At 45.6% G+C, this 20,207-nt stretch overlaps 1 protein-coding gene across 1 annotated transcript in view; it reads right to left on the bottom strand.

Moving 5' to 3' along the window:
* The window catches only part of LOC311110991 (adhesion G protein-coupled receptor A3-like), a gene marked incomplete at both ends in the record, with an annotated part of 251,186 nt that overhangs the window by 67,437 nt on the left and 163,542 nt on the right, over window positions 1-20,207 (bottom strand). The window contains 2 exon segments of the mRNA XM_084153664.1: window positions 2,654-2,862; window positions 3,384-3,591. Coding sequence (XP_084009790.1) covers window positions 2,654-2,862; window positions 3,384-3,591 — 417 coding nt within the window.

The raw sequence follows: 20,207 nt of genomic DNA, 5'->3' as shown, positions 1-20,207 counted from the left end.
AGCATGCTATGTGTCTTCTATCTCTCGGATTTACTCAAATACAAACATGTAGGTGTCTTCTATAGCATGGGATTCAGCAGGAAGCTACAGAAGGCAGGGTGTATGAACAGTCCATGGTGCTGAAACCTGAACGGCATCATGCTATTTCTCCAGTCTCTTTGATTTGCCAACTTATGACTCAACAGTCAACACAGCAAGAGAGCTCAACATCTCTTCTTTAATGAGCCCAGTACCAACTACTATCTTATAATAGAATTTGGTATTCACAAACTATAATGAAACAGGTGCTATTAGCAATCTACCTGCTGCCTATTCCATGACCCAAAGTTATTCACATCTATATTAATATTCATACCCAGGGGCTAATCCTCTTCATATCCAGGGGCTAATCCAAACAGAAACACAAGGACAACAAAGAGCACCTGCAATAAAATTATCCTTCTTCCTTTCATTTAGCATTCTGATCACAGGTCAACTCGAGAGACTAGCATTTAATTATCCTAAACCAAGTCAAAAGCATCTCATTAAATTGCTTTTAAATAACAAACCATAACTGGATACCAATCCCCAGGGACAATTGTATTGGTCTGTCATGCTATTTGTAGACGAATCATCGCCACACAAGCCCCAAAGTGCTGAATGAGAACTGCCTACATTATTAAAGCTGGAGATTGCTAGTGTGCCTTTCAGACGAGATGATGGTTTTCTCGCTTTGCCATCTCCCAGAGCTGTCTTTCTATGTTTGACCCTCTGTCATTCTGTTAAAAGTTTTATCCTCTAATGGTTTCTTGTATTGTACCTAGCAGAGATTTGACTGTGGCCCACTCATTTGAGGACATTTGAGAACAGACGTGTCATGTTTGCTCTACTTTTTTGCAGTCCTGGCAGTGGTTGACCTCAGAGGTAAATACTGTATCATCCAATCACACTGTGCTACAGAACTGCCCAGGATGATAATACCACAGCTACATACACTAAGACTCATTTCTGAAATAAATGCTTGTTATTTCTGATAGTAACAGTGCATCTATTCAGCATTACTATAATGTTCAAAGACCATACTAAAAGTTTGGGTAGAGTTTACAACCTGTTGAGATCACTAGATTTGCAATAACACAGTTGTTGTCATTCTGCATCAAGGCAGCTGTGTTCAGGTTTATTTGGGAGGCCCAAACCTGTGTCAATGACCATAGTCCTTAACACCAGTTAACAAACAGGTAACAATATATTATATGGTGATATAGCAAACACATTACCAGAACAGTTTCAGCTTGACATGAGGAGATCATGCAACAGGTTCAGTACTCCAGAGCCAAACAGGAGAGAGAAATCATACTGCAACAGAGATAATGCCGAAAAGAGAGTGATGTCACGAGTCTGTAAATAAGGGTCATTTTCTCGGGCACTGCAGAGACTACTGCGGGTGTGGTGACTGCATTAGTAAAGCGCGCAGGGTCTCTGGCACTAACACCCGAATAAAAACCATAATCTCCTCTCCTTAGAGAGACCAGACTGCAACAGCTACCCCCACCCACCACGACTAGCACTTCCATTTGACGTGCCCTGACGTTCAAATCCTTAATCTGCTGTCAGGTCTATTCACTCAATTGTCTTGCGATCTCACTTTGCTCGTGCGCTGACAGCCACTACATACCCAATAAAGGCGTGCCGTCAAGTGCAGCGAAAAGCATCTCCCCTAGCCCAGGTTGTATATTAAATTCACAGCCTACAATGCCACAGCCCCACGCAATGACAATCTGACATCTGCGCTCTACTTGACAACAGCTTGGTATTCCATGCACACCATCCCTTACTCTCAATATGCTGCTTTTTCTCCCCTGTCTCACACACCAACTCCTCCATTTCTGCTTTTCAACCCGGCTTATTTCATAGGAATAAGAACGAAATTGAACAGCCTAATAAAATATGCAGATTAAAGCAACTTGGGAAAACACCGACATTCCACACAACACCACTTTCATGCACTATAAGGACTAACCTCCCAATCTAGCGAATCCCACTCTTCGGTAAACATCCGGAGAATTCCTGTCCGTCCAAACGCCGACTAGGCGCAGAGGTACTATGGAACAACTGAGCGATGCGATGCCATTGCGCTGTCGGTTTTATCCTCATGAAATCTATTTTAATAGGAGACGTCGACAGGAGAAGGTATTCAGAAATACACACAGCGACGACACCATGACCAACTTGAGCGAGATAGATTTAAAGATGGCTTGCTTTACAATCGAACATTTCGGTGGAAGGAGGTTGCAAACAATTAGTAGGCTACACCACTTGCGCTTGCAGGCGAATACTGACAAGGCGCTCGTTCTATTGAGCATCGTTTCGATTTGAGCTGCCCTACTCCGTTTAGCAGAGGTGGCAGACAAGACAACCAACTTCGTGTTTCCAAATTGTAGAAAAAAAAGAGTAATACCATCCTCAGCCATGGTTCCCCATTACATTTTCCTCCGCAGGAGTAAGCTACAACAAACAATAAAGCAATATTTTGAAAGGGCCCTTAATATCACGAAGTGCTTGGTAAAGCACGTCGCTCTACTCCTTCATGCAAAATTATGTGTTTGATTCATCATAAGCAACAAGCCGGGAGAGCCGGGGACAAGGTGTCCTGTGAGAGGACTTCTGTACTCACCATTAGCACCGCAAAGTTATTGTGATGAGTGCAATGAATTGTGGTCGTGCTGCCCACGGAGTCTGTTATGTGGCACCCCTCTGCCCGCCAGCCACCGTGCCCATCTAGCAGGTCAAAATCCCAATAGGCTGCGGTTGGGTCTACACCGAGCGCGAAGTGCCTGAGAGCGATGGTAACCGAGTGCACCGCGCTCCCGAGGGTGCACCTATCTGCAAGAAAGCAAAACATTAAATTAGGGAAACCAAGTGGAAAGTCTTTAAGTGCAACATCCAAGACGCATGGACACAAACGAAAACACAAACACACTCATACACACACAAACACACACTCACAGTAATGTTACTGTTGTCAGACATCCATCAATTATGATTCATTCTGCTTTCTTTCATTATTTTTTTTATTTATCTTTCATTTACATGTTTATGTTAAAAGTTTAAAAGGTATTAAACATCTGGCACAGAAATCATCAAAGGGATGGTAACGGAAATTACATGCATATAAAAAATCATTAAAATGTGGTGTGAATTAAGCTATGCGTTTAACTCACAAACATGTAGATATAGTTGTGTTTAACAAAAAATATGAAATATGGATAAAATCTCTACAAGCTGCGCACTTTTTCCATTTTGTATGCATGCGCGTGTCCCTGTGTTTGTCGACAGTCAGATCATAGTTGTAGACAGCGTTGACATCAGAGACATGATGATAACATGCATGCATTTCCTCTTACCTAATTTGGTGAAAGCAACTGGTGTCGAAACGCTCCTACGTTTTCCATCATCTGCAAGATTTGACGAATTCCCTGTGCAAGGAAAGAGTTTCCCATTTCGAAAGACAATAAACTGCAGCTTGCAAGTCGAGTTATCAACAGATTGCAACGCAGAGGGGTTAGGCGTACCAGCCAGCTGTAAATGGATTGAGGCGACTGCCAGAGAGTTCTGCGGATGGAATAAAAAAGGACAACATTAAAATTAAAAAATGCCATTCGCCAGAGATGCACTGAAAATGATCACTCCAGTATAGTATGATTGACAAATTGCTTCCCTCTCCAAGATTGGAAGCGACCAAAGAGCACAAGTACCCATGGGAATGGGTTTCACTCAGTAGGCTATGTCTGAAGCGCTCTCGTGCGCCTATTTGGTCAGGCTCTCTGCCGCAGAGGTGGAAATGGTTCTTACGCCTCGATCACACCGACAGTGATTTTTGCATTTTGGTACAGCAGAAGTACATTCATTTCCAATGGAACGCTGCGTTTGCCGTGCAGCATTACCTCGCAGAGGCAGTTGCAGTGTTTTCTGTGTGGTGCATACATTGGATTTATCGAACATATGCATCAAATGATATGCTTAGACAGCTTGACAGAAATAGTAGCAAAAGGTGAATGCTGAATTTTTGTTGCACACATATCCAGATAATGCTGCGTTCCATTATAGCGCTTGACACTGTAGGTGTGATCAAGGCTTTACCATCTCAGCTCTGCAGCGTTGATTTAAAGAGACAACCGGACTCACTTTATCTTCCCCTCACAGCCTTTAAACACCATGGAACCCCCTAACATTACCCTTTGTGCGCTCTGGGAGGGATATACATTTTCTAAAAAAGAGTAGAGGCTGGCATTACATTGTTCAAGTTCAAGTCTAATCCTATAAAAGGGTCACAAAGTGATACAGTCAGCAGCTTAGGGGCATATGAGAACGCAACCTACACATAGTGAATGTGCTCTGATAAATATTTTGCTGATAAATGTTTAATGAATATATTATACATTATTATGACGATATAATTGCATATTCTTGCAACGCAAATGTGTTTCCACTCCAGTACAGCAAGATATGCCCAACTAGTTATGTGTTTTTATCCATCCATGTACTTGGACATTGAGGATATTCAGGGGGAATAACCAACAGAGAAACACTGTTGGGTGAAACCATGATTCAACAACATAATAAAAAGCATTCAAACTTCTATAGGTGCATGAGGTCTGTTATGGTTATGGATGTATGTGAAGTCAAAGAAGTCTGACAGCAGCTAGTACCAAGGGAAGGGGGAGAGTTGGGTGAGGCAAGGGAAGGACTGGAACTGTCCGTGGTGCTGAAACATGGCGAGAGATTAACCTTTTCCTCCTTATTGTCTATTCCCATCCCATTCCCATTGTTATTGTGGTCCTCTGTAGCTCAGTTGGTATAGCATCCCACTTGCAATGCCAGGATAGTGGGCTCAATTCCTGGGACCACCCATACATAAAAAGTGTATGCAGGCATGACTGTAAATCACTTTGGATAAAAGTGGCTGCTAAATGAAATATATTGTTGCTATTTCCCTCCCAGATTCACAGATATTATGGTTAATGGATATAATATTCATGGGTCTATCATCCAATTCTCTGGCAATGAATGGCTCTCCTCAGCCAGTGTGACACCCTTACAAGAGTCAAAGTTCTTCAGCCCTGTCATGCCCTGGCTCTGGGGACTCTTGTATTTTGAGCCAGGGTGTTAGTTTCTTTGTGTAGTGTCTATATTTCGTTTTCTATGTTCTGTTCTAGGTTATGTGTTTCTATGTTGGCCGGGGTGGTTCTCAATCAGAGGCAACGAGAATCAGCTGTTGCTTGTTGTCTCTGATTGGGAACCATACTTAGGCAGCCTTTTGTGCACTTGTGATTGGTGGGATCTTGTTCCGTGTTGGTTTGTTCATAACCGAGGACTTCACGTTTCGTTTTGTTGTTTTGTTGTATTGTAAAAGTACTATTAAAGTATGTACTCGTATCACGCTGCGCCTTGGTCCACTCATTATGACGATCGTGACAAGCCCTCTATCCATTACATTACCCCGGAGCAGGCCAATCCTGTAAAGTAACATGGGCCAACAGAATACTTAAACACCCACACCAGTAGAAATTCACTTTTTTGAGTTGAAAGACGATGGTCAGAGCTTACCCATGATGATGCATTGTTTTAGTCAAAGTATGATATATTTGGCCTTTAAATGACATCAGAACTGCCCACTTTGTGCAAATCCATGTGAATGCGGTGTCTTTTCCTATGATATGACATACAACTTATTTTCAGCCACCGTTTCATTTCAGGGCTGGGTTTTATTTGAATGTTACCACCCACCAGCATGGCATTGTTAATTAATCAGAAACAGCTGCAAAGTTATTCCTCTTTGTGACTGGGATGAGCCAAAGAGCCTTGTGTCCACTTGGCCGCCTGATGCCATGGAGCAAATAAAAAAAAGGGGGAGCAAACTTGATCCATTGGGTAATTTGTAAATGTTCACTTATTTTTGACCTAGTCTGTAAAAAATAAATACAAATAATAATAATAATAAATATATACAGTGCCTTAGGAAAGTATTCAGACCCCTTGACCTTTTCCACATTTTGTTACGTTACAGCCTTATTCTAAAATGGATTGACTAAATAAAGATCCTCAGCAATCCACACAGAACACCTCACAATGACGAAGCGAAAACAGGTTTTTAGAAATGTTTTCAAATGTATTACAAATAAAAAACAGAAATACCTTATTTACATAAGTATTAAGACCCTTTGCTATGAGACTCAAAATTGAGCTCTGGTGCATCCTGTTTCCATTGTTCATCCTTGAGATGTTTCTACAACTTGATTGGAGTCCACCTGTGGTAAATTATATTGATTGGACATGATTTGGAAAGGCACACCCCTTTCTATATAAGGTCCCACAGTTGACAGTGCATGTCAGAGCAAAAACCAAGCCATGAGGTCGAAGGAATTGTCCGTAGAGCTCCGAGACAGGATTGTGTCGAAGCACAGATCTGGGGAAGGGTACCAAAACATTTCTGCAGCATTGAAGGTCCCCAAGAACACAGTGGCCTCCATCATTTTTAAATGGAAGAAGTTTGGAACCACCAAGACTCTTCCTAGAGCTGGCCGCCCGGCCAAACTGAGCAATCGGGGGAGAAGGGCCTTGGTCAGGGAGGTAACCAAGAACCCGATGGTCACTCTGACAGAGCTCCAGAGTTCCTCTGTGGAGATGGGAGAACCTTCCAGAAGGACAACCATCTCTACAGCACTCCACCAATCAGGCCTTTATGGTAGAGTGGCCAGACGGAAGCCACTCCTCAGTAAAAGGCACATTACACCCTGCTTGGAGTTTGCCAAAAGGCACCTAAAGTACTCTCAGACCATGAGAAACAAGATTCTCTGGTCTGATGAAACCAAGATTGAACTCTTTGGCCTGAATGACAAGAGTCAGGTCTAGAGGAAACCAGCACCGCTCAACACCTGGCCAATACCATCCCTACGGTGAAGCATAGTGATGGCAGCATCACGCTGTGAGGATGTTTTTCAGCAGCAGGTACTGGGAGACTAGTCAGGATCGAGGGAAAGCTGAACGGAGCAAAGCACAGAGAGATACTTGACGAAAACCTGCTCAAGAGCACTCAGGACCTCAGACTGGGACAAAGGTTCACCTTCCAACAGGACAACGACCCTAAGCACACAGCCAAGACAACACAGGAATGGCTTCGGGACAAGTCTCTGAATGTCCTTGAGTGGCCCAGTCAGAGCCCGGACTCGAACCCGATCGAAAATCCCCAAATACAGGTGTGCCAAGCTTGTAGCGTCATACCCAAGAAGACTCGAGGTTGTAATCACTGCCAAAGGTGCTTCAACAAAGTACTGAGTAAAGGGTCTGAATACTTATATAAATGTGATATTTCCTTTTTTTATTTGCATTTATGGCATTCTCTCAACCAGCTTCACCTGGAAGCATTTCCAACAGTGTTGAAGGAGTTTCCACATATGCTGAGCATGTCTTGGCTGCTTTTCCTTCACTCTGTGGTCTGACTCATCCCAAACTATCTCAATTTGGTTGAGGTCGGGGGATTGTGGAGGCCAGGTCATCTGATGCAGCACTCCATCACTCTCCTTCTTGGTAAAATAGCCCTTACACAGCCTGAAGGTGTGTTGGGTCATTGCCCTGTTGAAAAACAAATGATTGTCCCACTAAGCCCAAACCAGATGGGATGGTGTATCACTGCAGAATGCTGTGGTAGCCATGCTGATTAAGTGTGCCTTGAATTCTAAATAAATCACAGACAGTGTCACCAGCAGAGCACCCCCACAGCACAACACCTCCTCCTCCATGCTTTACGGTGGGAAATACACATGCAGAGATCATCCGTTCACCCACACCGCGTCTCACAAAGACACGGCGGTTGGAACTAAAAATCTCAAATTTGGACTACAGACCAAAGGACACATTTCCACTGGTCTAATGTCAATTGCTCGTGTTTCTTGGCCCAAGCAAGCCTCTTCTTATTATTGGTGTCCTTTAGTAGTGGTTTCTTTGCAGCAATTCGACAATGAAGGCCTGACTCACACAGTCCCCTCTGAACAGTTGATGTTGAGATTTGTCTGTTACTTGAACTCTGTGAAGCTGCAATTTCTGAGGCTGGTAACTCTAATGAACTTTTCCTCTGCAGCAGAGGTAATTCTGGGTCTTCCATTCCTGTGGCGGTCCTCATGAGAGCCAGGTTCATCATAGCGCTTGATGTTTTTTGCGACTGCACTTGAAGAAACTTTCAACGTTCTTGAAATGTTCCGTATTGACTGACCTTCATGTCTTAAAGGAATGATGGACTGTCATTTCTCTTTGCTTATTTGAGCTGTTCTTGCCATAATATGGATTTGGTCTTTCACCAAATAGGGCTATCTTCTGTATACCACCCCTACCTTGTTACAACACAATTGATTGGCTCAAACGCATTAAGAAGGAAAGAAATTCCACAAATTAACTTTTAAGAAGACACACCTGTTACTTGAAATAAATTCCAGGTGACTACCTCATGAAGCTGGTTGAGAGAATGCCAAGAGTGTGCAAAGCTGTCATCAAGGCAAAGGGTGGATATTTGAAGAATCTCAAATTTTAAATATATTTTCATTTGTTTAACACATTTTTTGGTTACTACATGATTCCATATGTGTAATTTAATAGTTTTGATATCTTCACAATTTCTCTACAATGTAGAAAATAGTAAAACTAAAGAAAAACGCTTGAATGAGTAGGTGTTCTAAAACTTTTGACCCGTAGTGTATATGTATGTATGTATGTGTATATATATATATATATATATATATATATATATATATATATATATATATATATATATATATATATACTGTATATATGACCATTTTATAAATGGTATAATTGCGTGACATTTTACAAACCCACTCCCCCGTTGGCCCCAAGATGAATGGTTTTGACAACTAAAGTTTTGATTCACTACACACTCCACTGCTTTGATTGGCTAGAAACCATAAGTGTCTATCCAGATAATGAAAAGGCACCTGCGAAAGAATTGTCATGAGCAAAGTCATTGTAGCCTATCATTTCACTTCCCCTGTGAGAACCATAAGCATGGCTTTACTGCAGCCGAAGCCTGCCAGCAGCCTACCAAAGGTTGCACTGTGTCCATTACAATGTAGAAAAACGCATATGAGCTATCTTTCAATAGTTATCCATATTACCGGAGCGTCATTACATTTTACATTTTAGTCATTTAGCAGACACTCTTATCCAGAGCGACTTACAGTTAGTGAGTGCATACATTTTCATACTGCCCCCCCGTGGGAAACGAACCCACAACCCTGACGTTGCAAGTGCCATGCTATACCAACTGAGCTACAGGAGACTAACTACAGGGGACTAACTATTTCTATGGCGGATTCGCGCCCGCAATATATGGAAGATCCCAAAACTTTGGAGATAACAATAGATGGCGAAGTCAAAGATAGGCCAGTGGTTTCCATCTTTGGTGAAGTTTTCCCTAAATCAATGCTTATGACAAATCTATCTCCAGAACCATCCAGCTGGCTAATCTTTTGAATACGGTGTAGTAAAAACAAACCCAGCAACAACAGATAACATTAACTAGCTAACTAAGGTAAGCAAGATAGCTAGCTAGCTATGTAGCTACACTGACAGCTGTCAGTGCCCTATTCATTGATGTGTATCAACTCCACGTGGAAATTCCCACACCCAATTCGTGAATATGTATAAGTAGCCTTCGTCATTTTTCGGAGGTGGAACCTAAATGTGTATTTCATCTCTAGGACAGGTTATTACAGGGGTCCTTTAAGCACCATCTCGTCTCTTTAAAACCAATGTGTGCAGGAAGCCCCTGCTCTTTTAAGGGTTTGTTAGCTATTCATTTCTACATTGACTCACACTTGAAAGGCTATTGATTCTAATCCTGCAGAGATTCATTTTAAAATGTTCATCCTGCAGAGAGAGATACCATTTATGTTATATGGTTTTCCTCCAGAAAGGCTTAAGCAAGCAGTCTATTTCTAAAAAGCTCTGGGATAGAGGCATCCCAGACCACGTCAAAGTGGATTTGATCTGTGACGTCATCAGGGACAGGTGAAGGATACAGTGGAATCCTTGAAGGAGTGGCTCAAGGATGTGGGCTCATATTCACAAAGGGTCTCAGAGTAGGAGTGGTGATCTACGATCAGTTCCTCCCTGTCCATATATATTCTTATTCATTATAATCTAAAATACTAAATTGATCCTAGATCAGCAGTCATACTCCGAGACGTTTTGTGATGGGCCCAGATCTCAAACGGTGCCCTCACCTCATAACACAGATAGTTTCAAATACCACAACACTGCACAGAAATGTTATCTCACAAGCCCATCCTCTCTCTGCATCTTTTCATCCTTTTTACCAGACATTTCAAAGGTATTTATAGCCCTGGGGATGTGCTGTCTATGGCATGCACAAGGCCTTGCTTTAACAAACGCTCTAAGTCCTTCCGGAACGGCCTAAGAAGGTAGTTAGGCTACATTCGCCTGAGGAACTCGCTGGGGACTTCACACTTCAGAGTTATTTAACTGGGAGCGGCACCACCGTGTGACCATCCCAGATCCCCACCCCTTACTGAAACGTGGCATGCTGTAGCCTCTCTATAGCCTATACCTCAGAGAGCACATGCTTCTTTTAGTGCTTGTTGTTTTCGCATTTCACACAGAGGTCATCCAGGCGAATGCCAGGAGTCACTTCTCATTTCCCTCAAGGTTGGCTGTCGGTGGTGAGCTGCCTACATGGATATAGGTGATACACACACATACACACATACGTAGACAACACACATGTACATGCGCGCACACACGCACACACACATACATACACACACTAACTCACTCTACTCCCCCTTCTTGCAAGGCCATACATGCTATCAGCTAGGCAGACGGTCATCTCGCCTGAGCCTACAGGGCAAACTCAGCCATAGACCTGCCCCAGGGCAAACAGTGAATCAGAAGCTCAGAGTGTGCCCACGCTTAACACTGGCTCCACCCTCAGGTCCACAAGGGATTATGGGCCATCTCTGATAACCGGCAGACAGGAGACGTTTACACCGAGAGGCCCAACAAACAATTACTCCCGTAAAAAAATGTTGAGCAAAACACGACTCGGTTGTGTTGATGTCAAGGGAAGAGCAATAGGAGAGAGCCAGTCTGTCTGTTTGAGCTCTATTGCCATGTAATCAGATCACTCAAATTAATGTCAAGCTAAAGTGCCATGAAAATTAATATCTCCCAGCTCAAAAAATGAACAGGACATCTTTTTTCGAGCCAAATCTGAGGCAAATGTGAGTCAGAGAAAATGAATAATTGTGTTTATTCGTGTATTTATTTGTTTGTGTGTGTGTGCGCGTGTGCGCACGCATGTGTTTCTGAAAGACTACTGTCACGCTCTATGTTTAGTGATAAGTAACATAATTTGCTTACACTAAGCATAATGAGAACATGGGAATTCCTTTTTCGAAGTTCTTTCTAGCAATTGTTAGGCTGTAGCGCAATTTAATATGATGACTCCACATCAAAAAGTCATAATTCTCTCAAAATGATTGCCATGTTTGAAGCTTAAATGGCCCATCTCTCTTGAGCATTATAGTTCTGTTCAGTGGTGTGTTGTTAGCATTACACACTCCCATAGTGAGAGAAATTTAAACAGGCTACATGGTTGCTATGCCAACGAGCTGCTTCCCCCAGACAAGGTTTGGATTGAGAGCAGATTGGAGTGAGGCAGGAAATACAACAGGCTCTGTGGAGACAGAACACTGTGACTGCTAGGTATTGGAAACAGATTTCTCTTCTTACAGTCTTACCCAATTCTGAACTGTCTTCCACTATTTTTCTTTCACTTTTGAGAGAAATACACTATGAAATGACCTTTCTACATATTGAAATATGAGGTAAATATCATATTGTTTGATTAATAATAATAATATATGATGCCATTTAGCAGACACTTTTATACAAAGGGCCTTACAGTCATGCGTGCATACATTTTACTTATGGTTGGTCCCGGGAATTAAACCCACTAACCTGGCGTTACAAGTGCCATGCTCTACCAACTGAGCTACAAAGGAGCAAAGACAAACTGTTATAAATTATTAAGAGCCTAAGTACATAGGAATATGCTGTGCCTGGATTGACATTATCATTCCTAATCAATAAACATGTAATTTGTTTGGTTCATCCAAAGACAAACTGTTAGAAATGAAATTAAGCCTTCTGTAGGTACAGAAGGCTCAGTTGGTAGAGCATGGCGCTTGCAACGCCAGGGTTGTGGGTTCGTTTCCCACGGGGGGCCAGTATGAAAAATGTATGCACTCACTAACTGTAAGTCACTCTGGATAAGAGCGTCTGCTAAATGACTAAAATGTCAAATGTACATAGAATATGCTGTGCCTGTATTTAGATAATTCTTCCTAGTAAATAAAACAGCTGGGGTGACAGGGCTGTTTGCCCTGGGAGCATTTATCTTATAGACTGCACTGCAGTACTGAGATAGATCTTAGCAGAACAAAGATATGCTTCTTGAATGTCGCAAGGGAGAAGAAGCTGTACTAGTACTGTAAATGCTGTGATGCATTAAAACACTCCATATTCATTTTAAGGCAAAGGGAGTGAAAGGCTTATTGAGTGCCTGAGAGAATGACAATACCTGTTCATTCAGTATATGGTGCATTCACTCACGATAGAGCTGAATGACTTGAGTGGCAGTCCACCTTATTAAACTGAATGACTTGAGTGGCAGTCCACCTTATTAAACTGAATGACTTGCAATCCATATTTTTCTGAACCACTCTATATGAATGGTTACCATGAAGCCAGGATCCAGCCCACTGTCACGACTTCCGCCGAGGCTGCCTCCCCTCCTTGTTCGGGCAGGTTTCGGCGTTCGTCGTCACCGGCTTACTAGCTACTGCCGATCCCATTCTCATCACTCCACTTGTCATGTCTTGTCTTGTCAATCACACACACCTGGTGCTCATTCCCCTAATTAGTATGTGTATAAGTGTTCCCTCTGTTCCCCTTGTCTTTGTGAGTGATTGTTTCATTGTGAGAGCGAGTAGCTCGGTTGAGCTACTATTCCATTTGTTATTGCCAAGGTGGAATATTTCCCTTGTGAGAGTTTCGTTTTGACGCTTGGTGCGTTTTATTTATGTAAACGGAATAAACTCTGGACTTCGGTGTTTTACCTCCTGCACCTGACTCCTTCATTCACACCTCATCACAGAATCACTCACCCGCTGAATAGAGTCAGCAGGAGAAGACCGCATGCCTGGAGTTGTGGCAAGGGTCCAGGATCATTCCTCGATGCTGGCCAGCTTGGGGGAAGCGATGGATCAGGTTCTTCAGGTAGTACAACGCCTGGAGAAGAGAGGACCCGATCTATCGAGACCAGCTGGTCAACCGGAACCAGCCACCTACACCCCAGCCCCTGGAGGGATCCAGATATACCGGCCACCGGCGTTTGATGGGACGGCAGCGCGATGTAAGGGAGTGGGCCAATGCGGTGTGGAACAAGGGAGGTGCCGCATTGGAGGACTACGGGAGTTTGCTCGCCTCTTTCGGGCCGTTTTCGATCACCCGCCTGAGGGTCGAGAGGCGGGCGAACGACTGGTCCATCTGAGGCAGGGGATGAGGACCACACAGGACTATGCGTTGGAGTTCCGGATGCTGGCAACGGGGTCCGGGTGGAACGAGCGGGCCCTGATCGACCATTTCCGGTGCCACCTAAGGGAGGACGTCCGACGGGAGCTAGCCTGCCGTGATGCCATGCTATCGTTCTCCCAACTGGTGGACATGGCCATCCGGCTGGACAATCTGCTAGCAGCCAGAGGACGTCCTGGTAGGGGTCTGCCCGTTCCCACTCCAGACGACTCTGACCCCGAGCAGATGGAGCTGGGGGGAGCCGCCGGTCGAGAGAGCGCAGGAGGACAGCGACAGTGCCACTCTGGTGGCACGAAGGGACAAACCACCTCACGTCGCAGTCAATGTTCCTTTGGGTCTGGAGGCAGTAGGCAGGGTACTCATGCATCACCCCAGGTAACGAACACCCAAACTTGTTCAGAGCCCTTTGCGGCGCACTGTACCTTATCTATCTCCTTTCCCGATCACCTGGTAGTTTCCCAGTGTAAGGTGCTAGTCGATTCAGGCGCAGCTGGGAACTTTATGGACAGGGTATTTGCAGGCCGTCAAGGCATTTCATTGGTTCCCCTATCCATTCCACTCCCCATCAGAGCACTTGATAGTCAACCATTAGGGTCCGGGTTGGTTAAGGAGGTTACTGTACCAGTCACCATGATTACACAGGAGACGCATGTTGAGCAGATCACTTTTTTGATTATTGAGTCTCCTGCTTACCCTGTAGTCTTAGGTATTCCGTGGTTAGCCCTTCACAACCCCAATTTTTCATGGCCGCAGAGGGTTCTTACGGGGTGGTCGCGTGAGTGTCCGGGTAGGTGTCTAGGTGTTTCCGTTGGTGCGACCACGGTGGAAAGTCCAGACGGTAACCCCACCGTGCGCATTCCCCCCGAATACCATGATCTGGCGCTCGCGTTTTCCAAGACGCAAGCGACTAAATTACCACCTCATCGGGAGGGGGATTGCACGATAAACCTTTGGGTAGACGCTGTACCTCCCAGGAGTCATGCATATCCCCTGTCGCAGGCTGAGACGGAGGCTATGGAAACATACGTCACTGAGTCCCTGTGCCAGGGGTATATACGTCCCTCCACTTCACCTGCTTCCTCAAGTTTCTTCTTTGTGAAGAAGAAAGATGGCGGTTTACGTCCGTGTATTGATTATCGACCACTGAATAAGGTGACGGTACGATTTAGTTATCCTCTTCCCCTCATTCCTTCAGTGATTGAGTCAATGCATGGGGCCTGTTTTTTCACCAAATTAGACCTCAGGAGTGCCTACAACCTGGTGCGTATTCGGGAAGGGGATGAGTGGAAAACAGCATTCAGCACAACATCGGGGCATTATGAATACCGACCGCCACCGCAGGGAAGCCCCGGTTTTCATACGGGGGATCGGGTCTGGCTCTCGACCCGGAATCTACCCCTCCGCCTGCCCTGCTGGAAGCTGAGGCCGCGGTTTGTGGGGCCGTTTAAAGTCCTGAGGAGGATAAACGAGGATACATACAGGTTGTTACTCCCCCCTGATTACGGTATTAACCCCTCGTTTAATGTGTCTCTCCTCAGGCCGGTGGTAGCTGGTCCGCTCCAGGAGTCTGAGGTGTGGGATGTTCCTCCACCTCCTCTGGACATCGAGGGGGCTCCGGCATACTCGGTCCGTTCCATACTGGATTCGAGGCGCCGGGTGGGGGGCCTTCAGTATCTTGTGGAGTGGGAGGGGTACGGTCCGGAGGAACGGTGCTGGGTCCCAAGGAGGGATATCCTCGATCCCTCCCTGTTGAGGGATTTCCACCGTCGTCATTCGACTCGTCCTGCTCCGCGTCCTCCTGGCCATCCCCGAGGCCGGGGTCTGCGCACTTCTGGAGCCGCACGTCAAGGGGGGGGTACTGTCACGACTTCCGCCGAGGCTGCCTCCCCTCCTTGTTCGGTTCGGGCAGGTTTCGGCGTTCGTCGTCATCGGCTTACTAGCTAATGCCGATCCCATTCTCATCACTCCACTTGTCATGTCTTGTCAATCACACACACCTGGTGCTCATTCCCCTAATTAGTATGTGTATAAGTGTTCCCTCGGTTCCCCTTGTCTTTGTGAGTGATTGTTTCATTGTGAGAGCAAGTAGCTCGGTTGAGCTACTCTTCCATTTGTTATTGCCAAGGTGGAATATTTCCCTTGTGATAGTTTCGTTTTGACGCTTGGTGCGTTTTATTTATGTAAACGGAATAAACTCTGGACTTCGGTGTTTAACCTCCTGCGCTTGACTCCTTCATTCACACCTCATCACACCCACAGCATGAAAATTTTTTGGTGGCTCACATGAGGATTTTGCCCACATACATGGCCGGTATGGAATTATTCCAAAGTTCCTGAAATATCGGCACCATATATTCCTCCCACACATTTCAAGTCTGAATCAGCTGTAAAGCTCAGAGAAACGATGGATGATTGGTCACTTGGTGCTGTAATAACAGTTGGCCATCACTTTGATAAAGTGGGAGTGCTACCGCTAGACTTGCCATAAAGGTGAAATAAAGTCATAATTTTGGATTCGGCTGCCATAGGGGTGTGTCTCCATTTGGCCCACTCCAGAGAAAATTAATCATAAAAGCACCCCCTTTTTTCCATTCAGTCCGATCTCTGCATTCCATTACTCTACGATTGGCTTTAACCTTCAGAACTTTAGTCGAGGAGGCTGTGGGGCAAAAAGACAAGATAACAGTACAATAAAGCCCATATGCTACTGGTCCCTGATTCAGTTACGGATCCTCATTTTTCTGACAGCGGAATAAGAAACGGTATTGTTTCAGACATAAAGAGGGTCTCTGTTGCCAGAAATAATAGAACAGGGGGCATTAAATATTTGTTACTACTACCAACTTGTGCATCTTTAGCAGCATCTGTCAGAGTTAATACTAAATAGTAATCTCCCCCTAGATTACAGGGCTGGGAAATGCCAGGGATCTCACGATGCGATATTATAACGATACTTAGGTGCCGATATGTATTGCGATTCTATATGTATCACTATTCTATATGTATTGCAAATAGATACTAGGGGTGTGAACGTTTCAACGTTAAAATGTTTCAACAAAATTGGGATCCTTAACGTAAAGAAAAATCCCTAACACAAAAACAATGATGTTTTTTCACAAAATGTAAATCACAGTGCAGATATCACAAATCATATTATTTTCTGTGTTATAGCCTAACTAGACAATAGACTAAAAAGGCCTGGAGAAAGTTGTGCAATTTAAAGGTAGACTCAGTGATATAAAGTAGATGCAGAAAGTAAACAGCATAGTGGGTCAATTTCCGCAATTTAGAGCATTGAAGCGCAAGGCTCAACTTCTCTGCTGTTTTGGTGCCCTGGCTACCACGCTGTGAACAGTGTGACGCTAACCTGTGCACATGCGCAGATACTGTATGTGACTGTGTGAGAGCAAAGCGTTACATCTCGCTCATATCAATATCCTAGCGTATTCATTGATGATAGGCCCTGCTTTACTGAAGTTGCGAGACATTGCGAGACAATAAATTGCGAAATACATAATTTCATTGCTAGATACAGCTTTTGATTGCCGATAGATAGGCCTAGTTGGGCTCCCTAGTGGCGCAGCGGTCTAAGGCACTGCATCTTAGTGTTTGAGGCGTCACTACAGACCCCCTGGTTCGATTCCAGGCTGTATCACAACCCGCTGTGATTGGGAGTCCCATAGGGCGGGGCACAATTGGCCCAGCGTCGTCCGGGTTTGGCCGGTGTAGGCCGTCATTGTAAATAAGAATCTGTTCTTAACTGACTTGCCTAGTTAAATAAAGGTAAAATAAATAAATAAATAAATAAAAAGTGCACGGTCTGCCGATCTGCCTACGCTGTGCCCCTCCCCTCATGCTGTGCCCCTCCCCTCTCTCTCTTTCCCTCGTTAGCTCGCTATGAAAGATGTGAGTGTTCGTGTTCTCGGAAGTACCGCAACTAATCAGTCGCCTCTGTTCCAAGCCGAATCAAATCTTGACACTCAGAAATGGGAGTCGACGTGCAGGGAATCGAGGAATCAATTATTTTGGAGTTGACTCTCCACCACTACGTCATCGTCTTTAACAGTTGGAAAGATGGCAGAGGCAAGCGATAGCAGCAAAGCCCTGTATGGCAATACTTAGAGAAGGTAAATTAGAAGGAAATACAAACTTTGCGAGGTGGAATTGAGGTACAGTAATGATAGTACAGGTGCAATGATTAACCATCTGAAAGTGACGCACAGTGAGACCCAAACCGTTGTTGGCAGTAGCGCAACTCCATTTTAAAACCGATTATTTGTTTTCAGTTGAAACGTTTTTTTTAAATGGTCCATTTGTCACATCCCTAACCGATACTGTGATTTTACTGCGATTCGATGTTCCAAACATATTGATCACAATATGTCTGCTGCAGAGGGGCAAGAGAGAGCCATGATAAAATGAGTTTTGATTAGTCATGTAAATAAAAGTGCTGAAACAAGACGGAGAACAAGCTATAGAAGAAGAAATACCGGAGTTTTGGCACAGGTACAGTCTACTAGCACTAGCTAATCTTAATTTTATTTCACCTTTATTTAAACAGGGAGAACACACTGAGATTCAAAATCTATTTTACAAGAGAGCCCTGTATACATTACAATAAAAACAGAATAATAAAACCACATACATATATGTGTATAAAACAATGTAATTCAGCACACAATAACAAAATAAACATATTTAATAAAAGCTATCACATTCAACTACATAGAGGTCCTCAATAATATTGCGATAATATTACTACCCGATAGCATATTGTTCTCGAACAATGTGATTTAACCTAAAACAATAGTCGATGCTTTGTGGCCGTGCAGATTGTAATTTAACATTTGGCTCAGAGGTGGAATGAGTGTGTAACCTGAGGTGTACTGTCACGCCCTGATTCAAGGGACTCATATTTGTTGAGTCAGGGTGTGTATTTTCTGTGTTGTGTTTTGTTAGGTTGATTTTCTATGTTGGATCTAGTATGTATAGGTCTATGTTGGCCGGTGTGGTTCCCAATCAGGGGCAGCTGTCGCTCGTTGTCTCTGATTGGGGACCATACTTAGGCAGCCTTTTGGCACTAGTTAGTTGTGGGATCTTGTTCCGGTTAAGGTATGTTGTGTTGTGCTGCCTTGGACTTCACGTTTCGTTGGTTTGTTGTTTTGTCGGTTGTTTATTCATTTAAATAAACATGTATGCATATCACGCTGCGCCTTGGTCCTTCTCGTTCGTAAACGACCGTGACAGAAGATCCCACCAAAATAGGACCAAGCAGCGTGTTCAGGAGCATACGTCGGGAATTAAACAGGAGGTTACATTAGTAGATGTCCTCCTCGGTTGGGGGAGAATCACGGAGGAGGAGGCCGTCCGCTACCGGAAGGCGATGAAGGAGGATGCCCAGGTAGGAGAGGAGAAACGGCGCCAACAGTGCCGACGACGGAGACCCGAGAGGCAACCCCAATAACATTTTTTGGGGGGGGACACGGTGTGGACGACGAGGCAGCAGGAGGCAGCGACAGGGCGGATCTGCAGGTTAGGAGAGGAGGCCACCAGGTTAAGGGGACTATTGGTTCAGAGGGAGCAGAAGTTATTCGGTCAGAGGGAGGCGCTACAGGAGGCGATAAGGGAGAAGGAGAGTGTAGAGGCACGGCGAGAGGAGCTGGTTAGGCAGCAGAAGGCAGTGGTGCGTGTCGCCAGTCCGGTCCGGCCCGTTCCTGCTCCCCGCACTAAGCCAGTGGTGCATGTTCCCAGTACGGCCCGACCCGTTCCTGCTCCCCGCACTAAGCCAGTGGTGTGTGTTCCCAGTACGGTCCGGCCCGTTCCTGCTCCTCGCATCAAGCCAGTGGTGCGCGTCGCCAGCCCGGCCCGGCCTGTTCCTGCCCCTCGCACCAAACCGGTGGTGCGCGTCGCCAGCCCGGCCCGGCCTGTTCCTGCTCCTCGCACCAAACCAGTGGTGCACGTCGCCAGCCCGGCCTGGCCTGTTCCTGCCCCTCGCACCAAACCAGTGGTGCGCATCGCCAGCCCGGTTCGGCCTGTTCCTGTCCCTCGCACCAAGCCAGTGGTGTGCGTCGCCAGCCCGGTCCGGCCTGTTCCTGTCCCTCGCACCAAGCCAGTGGTGCGCGTCGCCAGCCCGGTCCGGCCTGTTCCTGACACTAGCACCAAGCCAGTGGTGTGCGTCGCCAGCCCGGCACGGCCTGTTCCTGCCCCTCGCACCAAGCCAGTGGTGCGCGTCGCCAGCCCGGCCCGGCCTGTACCTGCTCCCCGCACCAGGCCAGTGGTGCGCGTCGCCAGTCCGGTACGGCCCGTTCCTGCTCCCCGCACCAAGCCAGTGGTGCGCGTCATCAGCCCGTTCCTGCTCCCCGAGCCAAGCCAGTGGTGCGTGTGTCCAGTCCGGCACGGCCCGTGCCTGTTCCACCGGTGCCTGGTCCGGCACCGGTCAGCTGCTCCACTCCGGAGCCAGAGCAATCCGCTCCACCGGGGTCCAGTCCAGCTCCGGTCAGCGGCTCCACTCCGGAGTCAGAGTTATCCGCTCCACCGGGGTC

This window comes from Coregonus lavaretus (assembly GCF_964263955.1).
Source record: "Coregonus lavaretus genome assembly, chromosome: 36".
Classification (NCBI taxonomy): domain Eukaryota; kingdom Metazoa; phylum Chordata; class Actinopteri; order Salmoniformes; family Salmonidae; genus Coregonus; species Coregonus lavaretus.
This window is presented reverse-complemented; position numbering and strand designations above follow the sequence as displayed.